Source organism: Apiospora marii, assembly GCF_038362585.1.
Source record: "Apiospora marii strain CBS 49790 chromosome Unknown utg000007l_segment0_segment0, whole genome shotgun sequence".
Lineage (NCBI taxonomy): Eukaryota > Fungi > Ascomycota > Sordariomycetes > Amphisphaeriales > Apiosporaceae > Apiospora > Apiospora marii.
In genome coordinates, this window is record NW_027117379.1 from 236,266 (window position 1) to 255,889 (window position 19,624).

The following is a 19,624-nucleotide window of genomic DNA, read 5'->3' on the forward strand; positions in this document are numbered from 1 at the left end:
CAACCGATATTGCTCTCGAGCTGTAACAATGTTGAACGGGGACGGAATAGTAGGACTCGGCAGATATTTCTCAAACCTATCAGCTGAGGCTCAGGCTACAGCGCAGCGTCGCGAACGCCCTATGCATAGCCACCCGCCCGCATATTGATGTGGCTGGGTGCAGATGCAACCCGGCAGCGGGAGCACATTACCCCACGGATGGATTGACTCGGCGACAGGGGCGGCACAATCAAACGTGACAAGCCTATCCCTTCTAATTTGGGCGAGTACCTTTCTCGTAAAGGCAGGTTGCAACGCTGGCTTTTGCCGCGATTCGCCAGCGCAATCTGTGTAAACGTTATTGAATGGTCCCGGGAAATGAGAGATTAAGGACAACAACAGCAGATGACCATTGTCACGTACGATGTGAATCCATAAGACACTGCACTTCTGGTCCGTCAAGCATTCATACTTGCCCAAGTACCCGAGCATTGTTCCCCGCGCTCAGACAATCCGTCAAGTCGAAGCGCACCCTCTTTGACGGAGAGTTTGACGGGCGCAACAGCTCGCAATGGCCAAACCAACCCCGCACTCGGTCTGCCGCCTCCCCCTCCTCCTGATTTTGCTTTTGCTGGTAGCAAACCTCGGCAGCACACTCGCAGCCAACGCCGATCAAGATGACAATGACATCCTCCGCTTCATCAACCCCCTAATCGGCAGCACCAACGGCGGCAACGTCTTCGCGGGCGCCACCCGCCCCTACGCCCTAGCCAAGCCCGTCGCCAACGTCGACGGCCAGAACACGGGCGGCTTCGCGACCGACGGGTCCAACGTCACCGGCTTCAGCGCCGTGCACGACTCGGGCACGGGCGGCAACCCCAGCCTGGGCAACTTCCCGCTGTTCCCCCAGGTCTGCCCCGACGGCGACGACGTGAACAGCTGCCGGTTCCGCATCGGCGACCGCGCGACCCGCTACGTCAACGACAGCGTGGTCGCGGAGCCCGGGCGCTTCGCCGTCGAGCTGGTGTCGGGGGTCAGGGCGCAGATGACGAGCAGCGAGCATGCGGCGCTGTACCGGTTCGAGTTCCCGACGAGGAAGGGGGACCCGCTCGTGCTGCTCGACTTGACGGATCTGTGGCAGAGTCGGCAGAACGCTTCGGTCAGCGTCGATGCCGCGTCGGGCCAGATTAAGGGCAACGGTACCTTCCTCCCCAGTTTCGGTGCCGGCTCGTACGTGATGCACTTCTGCGTCGACTTCCACGGGGGCGACGTCCGCGACAATGGCGTCTGGGTCAATAACCGCGCCGGCACGGAACCGAAGAACTTATACGTGACGCGCGGTTTCAACCTGTTCTTTGTGGAATCAGGAGGTTGGGTCCGGTTTCAGAACCTCGCCAACAACACGCTCACCGCACGCATGGGAACCAGTTTCATGAGTACCGAGCAGGCCTGTAGTCATGCCGCCAATGAGATACCCAACCCCCTGACGGACTTCGACCGCCTGGTCTCCGAGACCCAAGATGCATGGCGTGAGAAGTTGAGCCCCATCTCAATCAAAGCGGACGGCGCCAGTGAGGACTTGCAGAGCAGCTTCTGGAGCGGCATCTACCGCGGCATGATATCGCCCCAGAACTACACGGGCGAGAACCCCCATTGGGACAGCGGCATCCCCTACTTCGACTCGTACTACTGCATCTGGGACGCCTTCCGCGTGCAGCACCCGCTCCTCACCATCCTTGACCCCGTGGCTCAATCCCAGATGGTCAACAGCTTGTTGGACATCTATGAGCATGAAGGGTGGCTTCCCGACTGCCATATGAGCATGTGCTCCGGCTGGACCCAGGGTGGCTCGAATGCGGACGTGGTTCTCGTGGACGCATATGTGAAGAGCCTCACTGGCATCGACTGGAACCTCGCGCTCGAGGCCATTATACAAGACGCCGAGGTCGAGCCCCTGGAATGGTCATACATGGGGCGCGGCGGCCTGCAGAGCTGGAAGGCTCTCAACTACATCCCCTACCTTGACTTTGACCCCCTGGGCTTCGGGACCAACTCGCGCAGTGTCTCGAGGACCCTGGAGTACTCCTACAATGACTACTGCCTTGCCACCTTGGCCCAGGGACTCGGGAAGTCCGACGTCTACGACAAGTACATCCAGCGGAGCACGAATTGGCGCAACATCTGGAAAGAAGACCAAACCTCCGCCATCAAAGGGAACGACACGGGCTTCAAGGGGTTCTTCCAGCCCAAGTACATGAACGGGACATGGGGTTATCAGGACCCCATCGCATGTTCGGCATTGGCAGACTTCTGTTCGCTGACCACGAACCCCAGCGAGACGTTCGAGGCCAGTATCTGGCAGTATCAATTGTAAGTCCCCTGAACAGTGATCAACTCATTGGCGCTTGCCACTAACACTCCATAGTCTCGTGCCCCAGCAAATCTCCACCCTAATCACCCTAATGGGCGGCGACGAGCAGTTCATCAACCGCCTCGACTTCTTCCACACCTCGGGCCTGGCCGACATCTCCAACGAGCCCGTCTTCTCGACGGTGTACCTGTACCACTACGCGGGCCGCCCGGCCCTGTCGACGAGGCGGCTGCACACCTACATCCCGTCCAAGTTCCGCAACACCCACGACGGCCTGCCGGGCAACGACGACAGCGGCTCCATGGGCGCTTTTGTGGTGTTCGGCATGATGGGCCTGTTCCCCATTGCGGGGCAGAACGTCTACCTCATCTCGGCGCCCTTCTTCGAGGAGCTGAGCGTGACGCACGGCGTCACGGGGAAGACGGCCACGATCCGCGCCGTGGGGTTCGATCCCACGTATGCCAATGTGGCGATTCAGGGTGTGACGGTGAATGGGCAGCCCTGGACCAAGAACTGGATCACGCATGAGTTGTTCACCGAGGGGTGGACGATGGAGATTACGTTGGGGGCGGAGGAGTCGGCTTGGGGGACGAAGGTGGAGGATCGTCCGCCGAGCTTGTTTACTGGGATCTGAGTTTCTAGCTATGATGATGTTGCAATAATATATTTTTTGAGACCTAAATGAGACCTATGTAGTTAATAATATACCAAAGTCCAGAGGAATCCGTTAACTCCAATGCCATGTCATCGACAGGACCCGGGGACACGGTTCGAATCTGAATCCAATGAAGCTCGATGCAGTCGTTCTGGTTGATGCTGTCTTCAAAGATGGGGAATCATCTGAAGCCATTCTGGCATGATGTAGGCGCCGACAGGAAGGCTGCGCAAGCTGATAAAGCATTCGACAACCAAAAATGTCCTGGTGGCTGCAAAACAGATAGCCATTGCAGCAAATAAAGGCCAAAAAACAACCTGATCAACATCTTCAAAGTAATCTTTACCTCCCCAACACTGTGGTATTGACACGATCAATGCAAACACAGCAACCAATAGGACAGCCAAAATCACAACAACAAGGAAACCTGAGACAAGAATCGCTGAAAGCTTCCACATGAACTCCTCTTGTTGTGACGGGAAGTGAAACCCCCACGCTGTGCAATGCAGTCCACCGTAAATTATAGAAAAGGGTATTATGATGAAAAGAGTAATCTTTCTCTCCGATAGGGCACTCCAAGCCTCGCGGAGGCCGCCATGTTGTGTTCTTTCCCAGTGTGTCATGACATTTGACTGTCTTTTGAATGGTGCTTGAGCCTTGATGGGATTATGTGCTGCCAAAAAGCCCAAGTCAGGCCCAACGTGACGGCCAATCAGCTTTGGGCGGTAAGTCTCTGGTCTCGGAGAAACTGTACTGTCGAGCAGCCAGTATTCTTTGACAGCGCCAACTAACGCCATGTATTCGGCTATGCTAAGGCCTGTACGAGAGTTGTTCCGGTCCGTGAAACGCAATCCGCAGGGGAGGAATTTCGAATAATCCGGCACGTAATTTTCTAGTTGAGCGAATGAGGTTTCGATATCGGCAGTTGTAGCGAATTCCAGGTCGTGATCTGCGCTTCTTGCCTGTGCCAGAAGACGATCTGAACTATCGTTGCCACCGAAATATCTGTTGCTTTCTGTTTCGCAGCGTGGTAATAGATGTGAGCCAACAGGGGCGATACGGAGATTCTCAGTGTCGATTTCTTTCCAAACATGATACTCAAGGAGAAGTAAGTTGATCTGATCCTGAAAACCACGAATATCAATCGACTCGGTGCTCGCGATGTCCAAGGGTTTCTAGAGAGGACTTAGTATGTCGCGAATCTTCGTTAAAACGTCAATACATACCTGAAACCAGAAAACAAACATCAAACAGGCGCAACCGACATGTATCATTGTGTGGACTTCCAGTAGAGTTAGGGGATATCCGCAGGCCCTTCGATAGAAGCATTGTAACGCCATCCACACAATCTGTAAAAACACCAGCCCCTTCTGTAGTGAGTTCGCCTTGCTTCTATCGGCGATTGACTCTGGGGGAATATATATGAAATTCCCTATCCGAGCGAGGGCCACGACTCCAACGGGAGATAGCGTTCCATGGCAATCATGGTCAAGGATATCCCCGAAGATCCTGTGTTCTCTCTTCTCGGTTTCGCTTAGATATTCAAGGGAAACTCTGAAGCCGCCCATAACAACAAAGAAACCGTACCTCAAGTCAAACTTATACTAAAGAATATTAGCTATTACTATATTGACTCAAGGAGGAGGCATGTTTTCGTTGAGTGGTTTGAAATAGCTGTAGGTGCACTCACTTCTGAAACGGCCTTATTATTAGGAAGCTTCTGTAGCTGGGTTAACTGATCAGACACCCATTTGGCCTCAAGACGCTGTATTAAGGCTAGATATATGACATATTAGGGAACAAAGATTCCAATTGCCACCCATTTCAGCTTCGCCAACAATCGTGGCCACCATCCACTTTTGCCAGAGATGTTGAGATGGAGTGCGGTGTACACACAAGCCGTCAAAGTAACAATACAGCTCCAGAGGATGGATGAGGTGCTGCGATAGGTCTGCGCTGAGACCCAAGATGGCGCAATGACTGTCTTGAGATATGTGAGGTTGTGCTCGTTGCCACTGAGTTGCTCCCTGAGGATGCGGGCTGAGTCATCCGCCGATGACAGCAGGGGCATCAAAGATGTACATAAAACCCATATCTTGACCGCCATCATGGTAAGACGCATTGATGCTTAGAAGCATAATGTAAAGCGAAATTGAAGCAAGAGGATAGCGAGAGGTTCATGCAGAGATTGATTAGATGTCCGTGGTCGGCTGAGACGTTGAAAAGTTTGTAATCATGCTGTAAGTCCGAAGCTTGGAACTGATAAATGCGGTAGCGGACTGCATGTATGACCAGTGAGCCATGTACCAGGTACTCCAGCCAAGGCAGCCACCGTTCGTGCCCCCCTGAAGAACCTGGCTAAAATGATGAACGGCCCCTATTGCCCACCCTGTAGATGGAAGGCGAGGCGTTGAACAACGCACCAGCAACGTTGTACAATGGCACCATTCCTAGAGCTGCCTAGACCTACATCCTAAAATGGTGGTCTTTTGTATCTGTAAACTTGGTGATGACTGCACGCTTTCGCCTGTTGGTGTAACAGGGAGTTCGCGTCCCCACCGCATTGGTGGCGGTCTCGTGTTACGGCGATGATAGCTTCCTCGATGCCTACAATCGCCTTGTTGCATGGCGGCACGGGTAAGTTCAAACCCCAATACCTATTGCACGAGGTAGAAGGCGCGTTCGAATTCTTCTAGCTCGTTTAAGGGTAGATTGACAAAATATGAGCGCCGTATATTAGTACCATACTGAAGCTACCCATTTGATGTTTCAAAACGGCGACGCACACAACCGCATCCGATGAGCAAAGCAACCTAGTTCGCCGTACATCCACGTCGTATTCTGCAATGAGGGCCTGTTACTCAGCCTGGCTGACATGGGGGCCGGCATGAAAAGTTTGGGAGTACCGATGACTGATTGGTGGTCTTGCCGACAGCAATTTCCCCACCACCTCGAGTGAGGTCAGTCAACGGCCAATAGGATGACGGCCATTACTTTGTCAAACCAGACAACAGTGCAATTCTGTGGCATTCCACGCAGGCTAGGAAGGTGTCCTGAAGGTGTCCCATATGCTGGAACCCGTTGCCATGCAAAGGCCCAGACCACCTTTGAGGCAATGCACCTGACCTCTTTCGGTAGATTGGGGAATTTAAAGACGATCGCCAACTTGACGGAATGGTGTACGGTCAATTCGATACGGGGTTTGGGCGTATGCAAGGGGTGTCCCCGAGGCGGTCGCGATGAGCGCTAATACCGATACGCGAGGTGGTTATCTATGCGTGACACAACCTGTGGGGGTGTTCTGCACAGCCAGGCCGGTGCCAAGGGCTTTCCCAATGGTGCTGGGGCCTGATAGGCTAGGCTATTCCAACAAGCCACCACTTATTCGATCACTGTGCGTCGACTAATCCCCCGTGGGCAACCAAAAGTATGGCGGAGTACGCCGCCAAACCGGTTGTTGCAACCAAGATCCGAGGCTGGATTTCCTACACATTTTGCCAAACCACTTATCGAGGATAGAAGATTGCAGCTCGGTCTTTTGTTCGTTGCTAAAATCAAGTCCGGGGCGAAGGTGCTACTCATTAGGCCTGTCGGTAGTCAGTTGCTTCATACTTCGTAGAATGAAGACATCTCGGAGCCAATTGGCTCTTACGTTTGCGTATGAAGTCGGTTAGCTATGAGTTTCCAAAGCAAGTGAATGGTGCATAATTTCTAGTCAGCAGGGCCCCAAAACAGGCCGAGGACTGACTGCGTAAGTTGGGCGCCAGCATCAACAGGTGCCGGCAGCACACTGCCTCATCAAAGGCAGTCCATGAAGGCGCAGTCAAGGTCCAATATGCTGGTGGCCAATAGGATAGATCGTACATTTCTCAAGCCATTTGATCTGCGACATGTCAAGCGCCTCTCAAAACGCGACGAGATCTGATAGGCTCAGCTAGCTTGACAAGCCACCACGCAATTGATCACTGCCATTCTGCTATGTGCACCCAGCTTCGGTCACTTTTTTGTGCCCAGCGGGGAAGTTCCCTCCCAGTTTTGTGAAGCCATTCTGTAATTTCTTCCGCCACTTCTTCCCAATCAGAAATCAGATACTGCTACAACGCCTCCTCACTGAGGTATTCACACGCTACATGACGAACATATCGTATTCAACTAGTTACTAGTTCATTGTGTCCATTGCATGTTCGTTTGGGGGCGTCATGGAACGCTTTGCTGAAAGTGTCGCCGGTGCCCTGCGCGGGAAGCGATTGGAGTCCGCCGCTGATGACCCGGGCGACTCTGTGGTTGACGAAGCACCAAAAGCATCAGGCTCGAGCGGTGAAGCAGCTTTTGGACTTAAGTTATTAGCATCCGGGGGTGTAAGCCCCAGAGTCGATATTGTCTTCGTCCACGGACTTCGCGGACACAGATTGAAGACATGGTCACGAGGTGATACGTGCTGGCCTCGAGATCTCCTCCCAGCGGATCTGCCGGACGCGCGGGTGTTCTCGTTCGGATGGGATGCGATGATCGCGAACGCGGCATCGTACGCCAGCCAGGAAAGTCTATTCGGTCATGCTGGCACCCTACTGAATGACCTCGAGCGCTTTCGCGAAGACAGAGTAAGATTTTGATCCATGTGAAGGGTCGCATTTCTATCACTTCATGCTCACTATTTCCCAGACATACCCTCTCGTCTTCATTGCCCACAGCCTAGGAGGTCTCCTTGTTAAGCAGATGCTTATCAAAGCGTCTTCGTATCAGCTTAATGGGAGATTTGGATCGCTCGGAAACCCCATCCTCCACACCAAAGGTGTTATTTTCATGGGAACCCCACACCGTGGGAGCGATTCAACAAGGTATGCCGAGGTCTTGGCCGGGGTGGCAAATGCAGTTCTACGTCAGCCCAACAATCGGCTTCTGCAGGTCCTTCAAACCGACTCCGCGGAACTTGAGCAGCAGCGCGACCAATTTGTCACCATATCGAAAGTTCTTGACGTGGTATGCTTTCGGGAAACACTCCCGACGGGTATAGGTTTGGTGAGTCTATGTGTACGTCAAATGTGTATATGGGATCAAGCTAACATGTGCAGATCGTACCTGAACCGTCGGCAGTGTACGATGGTTTCAACGTCCGATCAGTTGGCATTCAAGCAAACCACATGGACATGACAAAGTTCTCGGGCCATGACGACGAAGGATATAAGAGGGTTCTTCAACAACTTAAACGACAGATCAAGGAGAGCTCAGTCGCTAGCGACGCACGTACGTAGGCCCGCGCAATGAACAACAAGCAAGTTGAAGAGACTGATGGAACAAGATTAGACCGCATCGAGACTTTGAGGCCAGGTACGAGAGTCACAGCATTACTTATACGAAATCAGGCTAATATCGAACCAGAAATTCTCAACGCATTGAGGTTCGGCATCATGTATGAGCGAGAAGAAACGATTTCTGTCGCATTCAACCAAACATGCGACTGGTTGCTTGCCCATGATGAGGTGTTTGATGAAGATGAAGAGGCTGGCACCTTACCTGTTGATCGCCTGAAATCTTGGCTTTCGTCAGACAAAGAGTCGATCTTTTGGATCAGCGGCAAAGCTGGCTCAGGCAAGTCGACACTGATGAAGTTCTTGCACGAAAACATCCGGAGGCTGAACCACGCCTTCATCGACGACCACACCATTGTCGCTTCCTTTTTCTTTTACAATTATAAGGCCAAGGATAAGCGCTTCGAGTTGCAGATGACGCGCGAGGGTATGATACGGAGCATCATACATCAGTGTCTGGAACAGGAGAAGAATTGGATCCCAGACATCTTTCCCGATCTCTTTACAGAGGCGATGATATCTCAGCAAGATCTCATCGCCAAATTGATAACCAAGGTCTCGAATTGGATCTGGTTGAGCCAGGCATTCTCCAACCTACTGAATGCTGCTAAAAGACACAAGCGGAATGTGCTTTTCTTGATCGACGGGCTGGACGAATATCGTATCTTGCAACGTTCTGCAGAATATACTGAGGAGACTCTGGACAGTCTCATGTACGGCAACGACGATAACGATGAGCAATGGGGCTACAGCAAATGGATTTACGTAAGCCAACTTCCAGTATTCTTCATCCCCCTTTGGTACTACCATCACCATCAACACAACTCTTGACTGTATACTTATTCCGGTTATTACAGGACGGGCACTTCGAACTGATCATACTACTCGAGACATTCCAAGGAAACGCATTTGTTAAAGCCTGCGTCTCAAGTCGGGAGCTCAGTACCTTCGAGTCTCGTTTTCGCGACAAACCACGCATTAGAGTTCAAGAACATACAGCAAGTGGCATTGTCCACTACTGTACGACGCGGCTCGAACGGGACGCATTGGGCATGCAGGATGTGGATACATTGAGTACCGCAATCAGAACAAAGGCCCAGGGGGTGTTCTTATGGGTACAACTGGTCGTTGGACTCATTGTGCAACATAACGATGAGGGAGATGACGCCGATACACTTCTGGAACTAATCAACAGCCTACCCGAGCAGTTAGGCGGTAAGGGTGGGCTTTACTGGTACATGATCCTGCATATACCCAGAGACAAAGTGCAGCATGCTTCAAGGATGCTTTACATTGTGGCAGAAGCAAGATTTGTTAGACCAGAACTTTTCCAACTACATTGCGCAGCACAAACTATTTCGACCCAAGAATCACTACCAATTCCGCCGAGCCCTTCTGAACTGCAGACTCTCTGGGAAAGCGTCACCCTCTTCCTGACCACACCTTATTCCGCCGAAAAAGAAGCTTTGCTTGAATTGCAGCGTCTGCAGCGTCGACTTCAGTCGCATTGCCTCGGATTACTGGAGACCTGGGAGAACCGAGACAACTATGCCCAATATTGGGCCAGCAATGAGTCACAGAAACATCTCCAAAGCCATGACATTTCCCAGATCAAGACTTATCGAGTCAGCTTCATGCATTCAACCGTACGAGACTTCCTGTCGCAAGACTATACTCAAATTCGACTCAAAAAAGAGGCTTTTAACACAAATCTCGCCTTACTCGACGGCACTTGGTTTGCCTATCGGAAAAGCAACCGCTTATCAGCACGCTGGCTTTTAAATGACTATCACAAATTTTTTCCGTGCTACTTTGAAGTCGGCATCATAGCAACCAATGACGAAGAGAGGTTCCACTCCGCATTCGAGAACATCAACAAGATAGTCGGAGCCATCCGTAAGGCCATCGCGAACTACTTTTCTGGACAGGATTTTAGTTTGGTGAACCCGGAATTTCTTTGGGCCATCAATAATGATTTTAACTATGAAAGGGAAAGCAGAGGGGCTGCAGTGGGAGACATCGATAACCTATCCATGGCTGTGTCCCTTGGATATGACACCTACTTGGAGTCACGGCTGGTCAGACTCGACAAACAGACTCGTTCTAAAAGAGCAACTGATCTACTCGTTGAGTGCTTCATGCCCAGGAATACTGGTGATAAAAGGGTTATCTATATGTCGCCGGATGTAGTTCAAGTCCTGTTACGGCATGGAGCTGACCCTGACGCAAGGATCACTGTGGCTGCTAAAACATGCCTTGAACAGGATGAAACATACCCAGAGTGGACGGCCTTGCCTGTCTGGGTTTACATCCTAGGCTGCATTTGGCGTGAGCACGAAGCTGAAAACCACAGCCTCTTTAGGCTGTCTTCCAGCATGCCATGGATCTGTTATACATCCATTTGCGCGATAGGTGTGATGGGAGCGGATCTGAGGATTACAGCCGAGAAACTAAGGGAGATAAAGGTACAAATGTTCCGGTCGATGTTGAAATATGTCGCACAAACCGATTTTGAGTTGCAATTTGGACGTAAAAAGACCGAGGAGGCGAATTCGGGTATTACAGATTCTTATTTCGCTCATTGGTCGAGTCGATCGGATGATGTCAGTGAGTGGTATTGGGAAGACGCTGGAACATACACAGCATTAAAGATTGTATCTACGCTTGTACCAGACTTTCTGTCCGCGGATAGGTAGTCAAGTTCTATGTTCCCTGTTTATATCCCGATTAGAAACTCACCCACAACAGGCTTTCACGACAACTATCGTGGTAGCTGTCACATGCAACTGAGGATATACGCGGCCCAAGGTTGTTAGTTTACAGAACCACCTCAACCCTCATCTTGAATTTTTCAGTGTGAATAATGTTAATAAGGAGTAAAATAAAACGCGAACGGAAATAATTATGATCTGGCTTTGGGTTGAAATAGTTGTGCTCAAGTGGCCAGAAGGGGAGTCACGTGCGTGCGACGCACGGATCACCAGCCCCTCGCACGAAGGGAGACACCAGTCCCCCTTCCCATCTGACGAGCGTCGCGAATTTGGTTAAAGGCCTCAAGTACTTGATCATTTCCGAGCTGTCAAGCATCGGGCCGCTCATGCAGAGTTTTCAAACAACGGTTGCATAGAAACAAGGCATCTCGTGGCCAATTGAATCTGGAGGTTTTTGTCACGTCGCATGCCACCTGCAGCAGGTGGCCGTAGATTGGCACAACTCGGTCTTGGGGGCCATGCAAGTCTGTGTTGTCCCAAAGAGATGTTACATTGTCATAGATGTTACCCCAAGCTTTCCCGTCCTCTCCCCCCAAAACTTGAGAAGCAGCAGCACCGATCGGTGCAAAGTCTGCGTCAAATGCAATATCTCTGTCAATGGCGTTTCCACTTCACTGTTCGTCTCTACAATGAAATCGGAATTTTATAACTATGCGAACCTCCAAAGATGGCGATGTACGGAACCTTTGATGCACGACAAAATGCACGACAAACCATTTATCACGGCAGCCTGAGCTCGAAAGAATTGCGACTGCTGAAACCTGTCAGATACAGCCACGATTCACTCCATTTTGAAGTGTCGACGTTCCGCAGAGATGCAGCGCCATCGTACACGGCGGTTTCTTACACCTGGGGCGACGGCGAAGCCTCGGAAATTATCCACATCAACGGCCTCAAGTTCCCCGTCCGCCTCAACCTATGGTCGTGCCTCTATTACCTGAGCCAGACCAGCTTGCATTCCGAATGGGAGTTCTTGTGGGTGGACGCCATCTGCATCAACCAGAGCGACGACCGAGAGAAGAGCGCACAGGTCCGCTGCATGGACCAGACCTATCGGTTTGCGTCTTGCGTGTCGGTGTGGCTAGGATTGCCCGCTGTGCCTGAACACCTGGAAGCGCGCATGGACCCTGGCGCCCCTATACGCACCTTCGAAATCGAGCCATACGACTGGTATTACTCGTTGTCTGATTTGACCAACCGGCCTTACTGGTCGCGCTTTTGGGTCATACAGGAGTTCCTGCTCGGCCGGAGCCTAAGTGTGCATTGCGGTAACACCAGCATGGACTGGGATGACTTCCGCGATCTCGTGTACCGTGAAGAAGATCTCGATTACCTTGCTCTGTCCAACGAAAATCCCCCCACTCTGCCCCCAAACGCCTCCGCTGCTGTACCATTGCTCATGGGCCGAAGCTTCAATCGGCTACCAGAGTACCCACAGGCCCTCCATGTCCTGCTCGTCCAGCACCGTCATTCCCAGTGCAAAGATTCACGGGACCGCGTGTTTGCCCTGCTGGGGCTCGTCTCGGAAGACGAGCGGCTCTTCCTGGGAAGAGTCTTTCCCGACTACACCCTCTCGGAACGGCATGTCCTCATCATCACACTAGCCCATTTGACGCAGTACATGCCCCTAGCCGCCGACTTCGACAAGATCACGCCCGGCTCCGAGGAGCTTTTCCGGGGACTTGGAGTCGCCTCGAGGGCGCCGCGCAGGCAGTTGCTCCACCGCGCAGCCGCCTTGGATTACATCGGCTGTGAATCGAGAGACGAATTCTTGAGATTGCTCCTTTTCCACGACGAACTAGAGGACGACAGACTTTTGGAACGGGATTTTGAGTCGGAGAGTGACATATCATCATCGCCGCACGAAACCACACGTTATAGAAAACGGCGTCGCATAGCGGCTATAGGTATTGTTGGGATCTGCGCAGGGCTTGCTGCTTACTTCTGGTTCCGGCATGGTGGTAATGGGCTCGGGAGGGCTGGGGCGTATTAAGACTGCCGTATCCTCGGTGGGACTTCTTGGTGAACATTGATTGTTGGAGATACCTCGTGTGCTAGACGAGGGCCGCCAGGGGCCCCAATTCCCCGACAGTATTGGCTTCTATTACATCTAGACTGATAACATGCTCCAATACACTTTAATCTCTCATTATAAGAACTGGCAATGAAACTGGTATTACAGTGCTATAATAACATCTCCAGTGGGATGCATTGCGCAAAAGCATAGCCACCCCTGAACTCAAGCAACCCCAAAGTGCAACCCCTTCGTGACATCCCCCCACTTCGCATACAGCAGATCCCGCGGCGGCGCCTCCCTCGGTTTCCATGGCGCCACGTCGCCGTACCGCGGCAGGCGGCTGTCGGCGATCTCGCGGTAGTTGCTCGTCAGGTTCCAGAACCGGCGGTCCCGCATGCGCGCCGCGTCGGCGGCGCCCACGCGCGGGGTCGCCGACGTGACTTGGTGCTGCTGCATGTGCCGGTAGACGCGCGTCAGGATGCGGGCCGTGGCGTCGGCGCCGGGCGTCCAGGAGGCGTCGACGTAGCCGATCATGAAGAAGAGGTTGGGCACGTCGGACAGCATGGCGCTGTGCCAGCAGCGGCGCGTGGACCAGTTTATGGGTTCGCCGCCGTCGACGGTCACGGGGATGCCGCCCATGAAGTCCATGCGCAGGCCCGTCGCGGTGACGATGACGTCCACGTCGTCCAAGGAGGTGGTATGGGAGACGCTGCCTTTGCTGCCTTTGCTCCCTTCCAGCTCGATGCCCCGCTCGGTCACGGTCCGAATCTTGGCCGTCACCACCTCGCACTTGGGCTTGTCCCCGCCCAGGGCTTTCTGCAGGTCCCCGTCGGGCGTCAGACAGACGCGCTGCTGCCAGGGGACGTAGTGCGGCATGAAGTGGGGGTCGTGGGAGAACCCTTCCGGCAGGCTGGCGATGACGAGCTTGAGGAACTCCTTGGTGGCGTAGTTGGGAAAATACTTGCACATGAGCACCATGCACCACTGGAACGTCATGTGGAACCAGCGCTTCCAGACCTGGGCCGCGCGCCGGGGCAGGAGGACGTCGGCCCACGACCGGGCCCGCATCTCGTTGGTGATGGAGACGACGTACGAGGGGCTGCGCTGCAGCATGGTGACGTGGCGGGCCTGCTTGGCGAGGTTGGGGATCAGCGTGATGGCCGTCGCGCCGCTGCCGATGACGACCATGTTTTGATTACTATAATCGTAGTCCTCGGGCCAGAACTGGGGGTGGATCACTTTCCCCTTGAAGTTCTCGAGGCCGGGCACGTCCGACTTCAAGGGGTTGTGGTAGTCGTAATAGCCCGAGCCCAGCACGACGAAGCGTGACGTCAGCCGCCGGACGCGACCCTCGTGCTCCATCTTGACGGTCCAGGATTGTGTTTGGGAGGACCAGTCGACCGACAGCACCTTGTGGTGGAAGTGGAGGTGCTTGCCCAGGTCGTGCTTCTTGATGCAGTCCTTCATGTACGAGACGATGAGGTGGCCCTCGGCGATGGGCGTGGAGAAGGGCCAGGGCTCCCACGCGAAGCCGTAGGTGAACAGGTCCGAGTCGGACCGGACGCCGGGGTACTTGAACAGGTCCCACGTGCCGCCGACGTCGCCGCGGGCCTCGAAGACGGCGATCCTGGCGTCCGGGGTCTCCGTCTGCAGCCGGTAGGCGCAGTTGATGCCCGAGATGCCGGCGCCTGTGATGCCAGTGCGTCAGCCAATGTTCCTCTATTGTGTAACATAGGCTCACGGGTGATGCCATCATGTATCCTTATCACACATGACTGAAGGCCAACAGAGGGGGTGCAACAAGCGAGTGCAACTTACCGACCACAATTACATCATAGTCGACGTCGGTGGACGCCTTCTTCTCAATGCTGAGACCCATGTCGATGCGCTCGTGTGGTACAGAACAGCCACCAATTTCTAGCAGCGTGTGTGTGTGTGTGTTTCCTCAAAACGAAATGATATGGGAATAAGAGTTCTTTATTCAGGTTACCACGCCGTCGGGTAGCGGGACAGAAAAGCAAATACGATTCTAAAAAGACGCTGCGTGTCTCAGTCGTGCCGTCCCTCTAGTTCAGTGATATAAGTCTCCCCCGGACCACGCCGCAGCACGGGAGGGGTGCGCCACCATATATGCGAGCAGATGTGCATCGCATGTTGCCATTGCCAAATTCCCCCCTTCCTCCCTAATTCACTGCTACACACCATCAATCAAGGCAGCCTGCCGATCTATCCACCACCTGAGCATACCAACCGCCTATCATGTTTGCTTTTCCTCCCTCTCGCGCCTCGGCTCATGCACTGGTCCCAATGACCAGCAATCAATATCGAAATCCTTTCGGCGATAGAATGCTACGCTAGCTGCGCGTTTCAGCGACTTCTCGGCAGGCATAGCCCCACCCCCATGCAAGTAAGTACCAGAGTGCTACGACTCTCTTGCCATTTCGGGGCAAGTTTCTCTATTGAACGTCGACCTCTGACGCTGCTTTTCGTGTCGGCGATAGGGGCCAGCCAGACAGACAGGGTCGCGGATGGATGTCTCTCCTGGTAATCTCAATGACTTGTTCGCCAAGCGGTGGGGACGACGAGGCTCTTTTCCGGGTTCTCACTGCGGCACAGCATCATAGACATCTTCCCCCCTCTGGGGGTCCGGGGCTGTCTGAGAGGGCTCCGTGATTCGTCGCTCGGTTCCTTTTGCCATTCCCCGCTTTGGCTCTCCCCGCAATATCGTCCGCACGGTGCGGGATGCTGTCGATGTTGTCTGCATGGGTGATCCAACCATGGTGTGCAGGAAGCCAAAATCCAATATATCAGGCTAATAGTGCGATTGACCTTCAATAGATGGATTCCGAGGAACAGGTTTTCGGGTCAACAGGGCTGAAATTCGTTCATCACGATTTTCCTCGGATCCGACCATAACAGTAACGACTGATGATGCTGGGCAGTCGTACGGGCACTTGCCGAGTCGTATGATGGATCATGCTTGGTATGCAGAATAAGCTGCGGCGCAGCCATGTCACCGTTCTTAATAGGAATCAAGAATCGATCCAAGAAACTAGTTGTAATTGACTGACACGTAAGCCTGCACCAAGTTCCTGGGCAGCTCGCCACGACTCCTACTATCTATTATCTATGCCGCATACGCCGTATGGTTATGTTGATCGAACGAGAGTCGCATTGGATGACCGACTGATCCCTAATTTGGCGCCGTTGCCCAGCTGTAAGCACCATCCAGACTGGGGAAAAGTACCAGCTCCTTTGAAGAGAGAGCTCGCCAATTCAAACAATCGTACATGAGCATCGGATGCCCATGACCATGAGAATGACTGTCGCAACTGTCTCCTTCAAGCCGGTCTCACTTCCTCAATCCATCCCTACTCAAGCCAAGTCCGCCAATGAAGAAGCCTGGGACTTCCTCCGAATAAACTCCCCAATCCTGATCGCCACCTCGCGCGCACTATCCTCGAACCCCAAGCTGCCCCCCAACAAGAACGTATCGTGCGGCGCCCCGTCCTCATAGCTGAGCTCAACATCGTTCTTCTTCTTCTTCCCCCCATCTCCTTCGACAGCGACATCCCGCATCTCCCTAACCCACCGCGCCCCCTCCACCTCGAGCACCTCGGCGCTGCCCAGCGTGACGAACAGCGGCACGGGCGTCACGAACGACCGCCCCAGCGGCGAGATGTACGGGTCCGCCGCCGGCACGAGCCGGGCGTACGCCGCCGCGCCCCAGCGCAGGAAGGCGGGCGGGAGCAGGTCGCTGCCGTAGTGCGGGTTCGAGGTGAGCAGCAGGTCCGGGCCCAGGCTGTCGACGGGCGCGACCCAGGGCGAGACCAGGACGGCGCTGTGCGGCATTTCGTGTAAGGGGTGCTCGACGAGGTAGCGCAGCAGGCCGATGACGAGGTTGCCGCCCGCGCTGTCGCCCGAGAGGACGATGTTCCGCGGCGGGATGCCCAGCTCGCGCACCAAATACAGGTAGCTCGTCAGCACGTCCTGCAGCGCGCCCGGGAAGGGCACCGGGTCCGGGCGGCAGGCGAGCCGGTACTGGGGGCAGTAGACGCGGTCGATGCCGGCGTGTTTCAGAAGCAAGGAGGCGCCGAAGCCCAGCTGGGCGGTCCGGCCGTCGCCGAGGACGAAGGCGCCGCCGTGGACGTGCAGCACCACCATAGACTCGGATTCGGACTCGGAGTCGAGCTGCTGCTGCTTGGTTGTTTTGGTAGTGGCGTGGGCGCGGGGGAAACAGGTGATGCCCACCGGCGCCGGCCTCACCACGTCGCTCCTCAGCGGCCCGACGTAGTCCGCCTCGGGCGCGGGCTGGGCGACGAGGAACTGTTCCTTCTCCTTGCCGGGCTCCAGGGTCAGCGACACTGGCGCCTGGGTGACCGAGGCCATGGACACGAGGGCCTTGGTCAGCGTCAGCATCAGGCTCTGCCGGAAGGTCCACGTCGGGACCGGCCGCTGGCTGGCGAACAGGGCGAACTTGAGGATCCAGTACGGGAGGCGCGCCAGGATGGTCGCCAGGCAGCAGACGGTGTAGAGCGTCGACAGGGGCTGGCGCGCTATCCAGGGGGGCGGTCCGCTTGCTGTCGCGGCTGGTACGGATTGCTGCGCCATCGTGCTCGGTGGATTGGGTTTGCGGTTTAGGGACAATGGCTTCGTCGCGAATGGCTTCTTCACGAGCAGGTGGTCAATTGATGTCTAAACTCTTGATGCGAAGACTGGCTGGCTATTATGCGGGAAGGGAAGTCTGAGACATAACAATCTTCCCATTCCCGCGGGTGTCAATCAGCCCGCGGGCTGAGAAATCTTGGCTTGTTTCCCTCCCCCTCGTTCTCTCTCCAATCGGGCAGCCAATATCACTTCAATCGGCCAACAACTGGCTGGGGGCCGGGGGCTTGCTTGCACCACCCACCAATATGCAGACATACAGACACAATCTCAGCCCGAGGTCAGTCAGCATTGCGGGGTAGGGCTTCTAAAGCTGGTCAGCGCGAGATCATATATCACGTATCTCACCGACTCGAGCGAAGCATGCTGTAAGATCCGTATGGCATATGCAGATGCGGCCGCAATCGCGCAAAGAGACCCTGGGGGCGCAGCAATCCCCAATGCCCGATGGAAAAGCTCAAGAACGGATACGCGATGCCCGGCATTTGCCCCGATCGATCGGGAAATAGAAATCTCCCGACTGTCCGATGGGCGACCATATTGTCGCATACTGCTGTTGGCGGCTGGGGACATGCGGCATGGAAGTGGGTGATTGCGCGCGCCCATCCTGCAGTAGCCCAGTTGTCGTAGCAAGGGTACGGTTCCATCGCCGTGAGGATCAGATCTGCGGGGTGGCTTGGCATACGGCATCCTGACACGTGCTACCGCATAGAGAGACTGTGCTGTCAATCAGCCATTTGAAATCACCCTCGCTTCACCAGAGAATAAGCAGTGATGCAGGAAAACGACATTAGCACAGCTGTCGATGTCAGCTTATGCGATTTCTCTTGCCTACATCTCGCAACACTGATCGGAGGCACCGCCAGCCAACCAGACCACGGTAAGTCAGACGAAGTATTATAGCAATAACAATTGACTGTCAAAATTAGTCTCTCCATTCATTACATTACAACACCCCCCTTCTCTTCTCCTTTAACACCCCATCCAGCCTTTGTCTAAAACACCGGCCCGCCCGCCTCGAGCTCCTTGGCCTCCCGTCTTAGCACGTCGGCGCGGAACTTGCGGTACGCGTTCTCGACGCGCCCCTGGCGCGCGGGGTCCCGGGAGATGAGGCGCGCCGCCGACCAGCTGCCGAGCAGGAAACCCAGCTCGCCGCCGAGGATGGTGCCGCCCAGGCCGAAGAAGAAGTAGGTCGCCCAGTCGCCGAAGCGGCTGGGCTGGATGAAGGGCGTGATGTCGGGGACCGGTTCTGTCAGTCAGTCAGTCAGTACTTGCTATTACGTCCACCTTCCCGGTATGTAAAGGGTTCGTCGTACCTGTCCTCCCCCCAGCAAACACGACGTGCGTCGGCCGCTCGGCGGCGCGGAACGCCCGGAACACGTCGGCGCGGGCCCGGCGCAGGCGCACGGCGGCGTAGACGCCCAGGCCCAGGCCGACGAGGGTGCCGACGGTGGCGGGGACGCTGACGCGCGAGGCCGCCCGCTTGAGGCAGTCGCGGTCCGACTCCTCGAGGTCGTGCTGCAGGTGCTCGTCGGCCAGGCGGGCGAACTCGTCGTGGCGCGGGTCCCGCCGCAGGGCCGCGAAGGGCGTGCTGTTGCTTCGGCTGCCGCTCGACATGACGATTGTTCTGATTGGTCGGGTTTGTTGTTGTTGGTGATGGGCGGTACGTATCGATCGTCGGTTTCAGTGGGATGGGGCGTGCTCGTTAGGTAGTTGGTAGTCTCGGTAGTCTGAGACGTGCGTGGGCGTTGTCTGATGCTGATCGCCTAAGAGAAGGAAGGGTGCTGTGTGTCCTAGACAGATAGAATGAAGAGAAACAGCCTTTGAATCAATCGCGACGAGGAGCAGTTGCCAATA

The 19,624-nt window shown here is 54.7% G+C and overlaps 7 protein-coding genes across 7 annotated transcripts; 3 read left to right on the forward strand and 4 right to left on the reverse strand.

The window, feature by feature from the left end:
* Positions 1 to 550: 550 nt before the first annotated feature.
* PG985_010489 (glycosyl hydrolase family 92) lies at positions 551 to 2,984 on the forward strand (the record flags this gene model as incomplete). Its single annotated transcript, XM_066830257.1, has 2 exons — positions 551 to 2,349; positions 2,405 to 2,984. 2 exons carry the CDS (start codon positions 551 to 553, stop codon positions 2,982 to 2,984), a joined length of 2,379 nt encoding a protein of 792 aa, XP_066680939.1.
* A 188-nt stretch (positions 2,985 to 3,172) lies between these two features.
* Positions 3,173 to 4,279, reverse strand: PG985_010490 (uncharacterized protein; the record flags this gene model as incomplete). The annotated part of the gene is made up of 2 exons (XM_066830258.1): positions 3,173 to 4,180; positions 4,232 to 4,279. The coding sequence occupies 2 exons, from the start codon at positions 4,277 to 4,279 to the stop codon at positions 3,173 to 3,175; spliced, it is 1,056 nt and encodes a 351-aa protein (XP_066680940.1).
* Positions 4,280 to 7,204: 2,925 nt separating this feature from the next.
* PG985_010491 (uncharacterized protein) lies at positions 7,205 to 10,096 on the forward strand (the record flags this gene model as incomplete). Its single annotated transcript, XM_066830259.1, has 7 exons — positions 7,205 to 7,606; positions 7,668 to 7,985; positions 8,078 to 8,249; positions 8,310 to 8,333; positions 8,385 to 9,079; positions 9,172 to 9,960; positions 10,010 to 10,096. 7 exons carry the CDS (start codon positions 7,205 to 7,207, stop codon positions 10,094 to 10,096), a joined length of 2,487 nt encoding a protein of 828 aa, XP_066680941.1.
* A 1,656-nt stretch (positions 10,097 to 11,752) lies between these two features.
* Positions 11,753 to 13,078, forward strand: PG985_010492 (uncharacterized protein; the record flags this gene model as incomplete). Its single annotated transcript, XM_066830260.1, has 1 exon — positions 11,753 to 13,078. The coding sequence occupies one exon, from the start codon at positions 11,753 to 11,755 to the stop codon at positions 13,076 to 13,078; it is 1,326 nt and encodes a 441-aa protein (XP_066680942.1).
* A 246-nt stretch (positions 13,079 to 13,324) lies between these two features.
* Positions 13,325 to 14,981, reverse strand: PG985_010493 (FAD/NAD(P)-binding domain-containing protein; the record flags this gene model as incomplete). The annotated part of the gene is made up of 2 exons (XM_066830261.1): positions 13,325 to 14,790; positions 14,921 to 14,981. The coding sequence occupies 2 exons, from the start codon at positions 14,979 to 14,981 to the stop codon at positions 13,325 to 13,327; spliced, it is 1,527 nt and encodes a 508-aa protein (XP_066680943.1).
* Positions 14,982 to 16,477: 1,496 nt separating this feature from the next.
* Positions 16,478 to 17,713, reverse strand: PG985_010494 (uncharacterized protein; the record flags this gene model as incomplete). Its single annotated transcript, XM_066830262.1, has 1 exon — positions 16,478 to 17,713. The coding sequence occupies one exon, from the start codon at positions 17,711 to 17,713 to the stop codon at positions 16,478 to 16,480; it is 1,236 nt and encodes a 411-aa protein (XP_066680944.1).
* A 1,049-nt stretch (positions 17,714 to 18,762) lies between these two features.
* On the reverse strand, positions 18,763 to 19,384 carry PG985_010495 (uncharacterized protein; the record flags this gene model as incomplete). The annotated part of the gene is made up of 2 exons (XM_066830263.1): positions 18,763 to 19,016; positions 19,084 to 19,384. The coding sequence occupies 2 exons, from the start codon at positions 19,382 to 19,384 to the stop codon at positions 18,763 to 18,765; spliced, it is 555 nt and encodes a 184-aa protein (XP_066680945.1).
* Between the last annotated feature and the right edge of the window lie 240 nt (positions 19,385 to 19,624).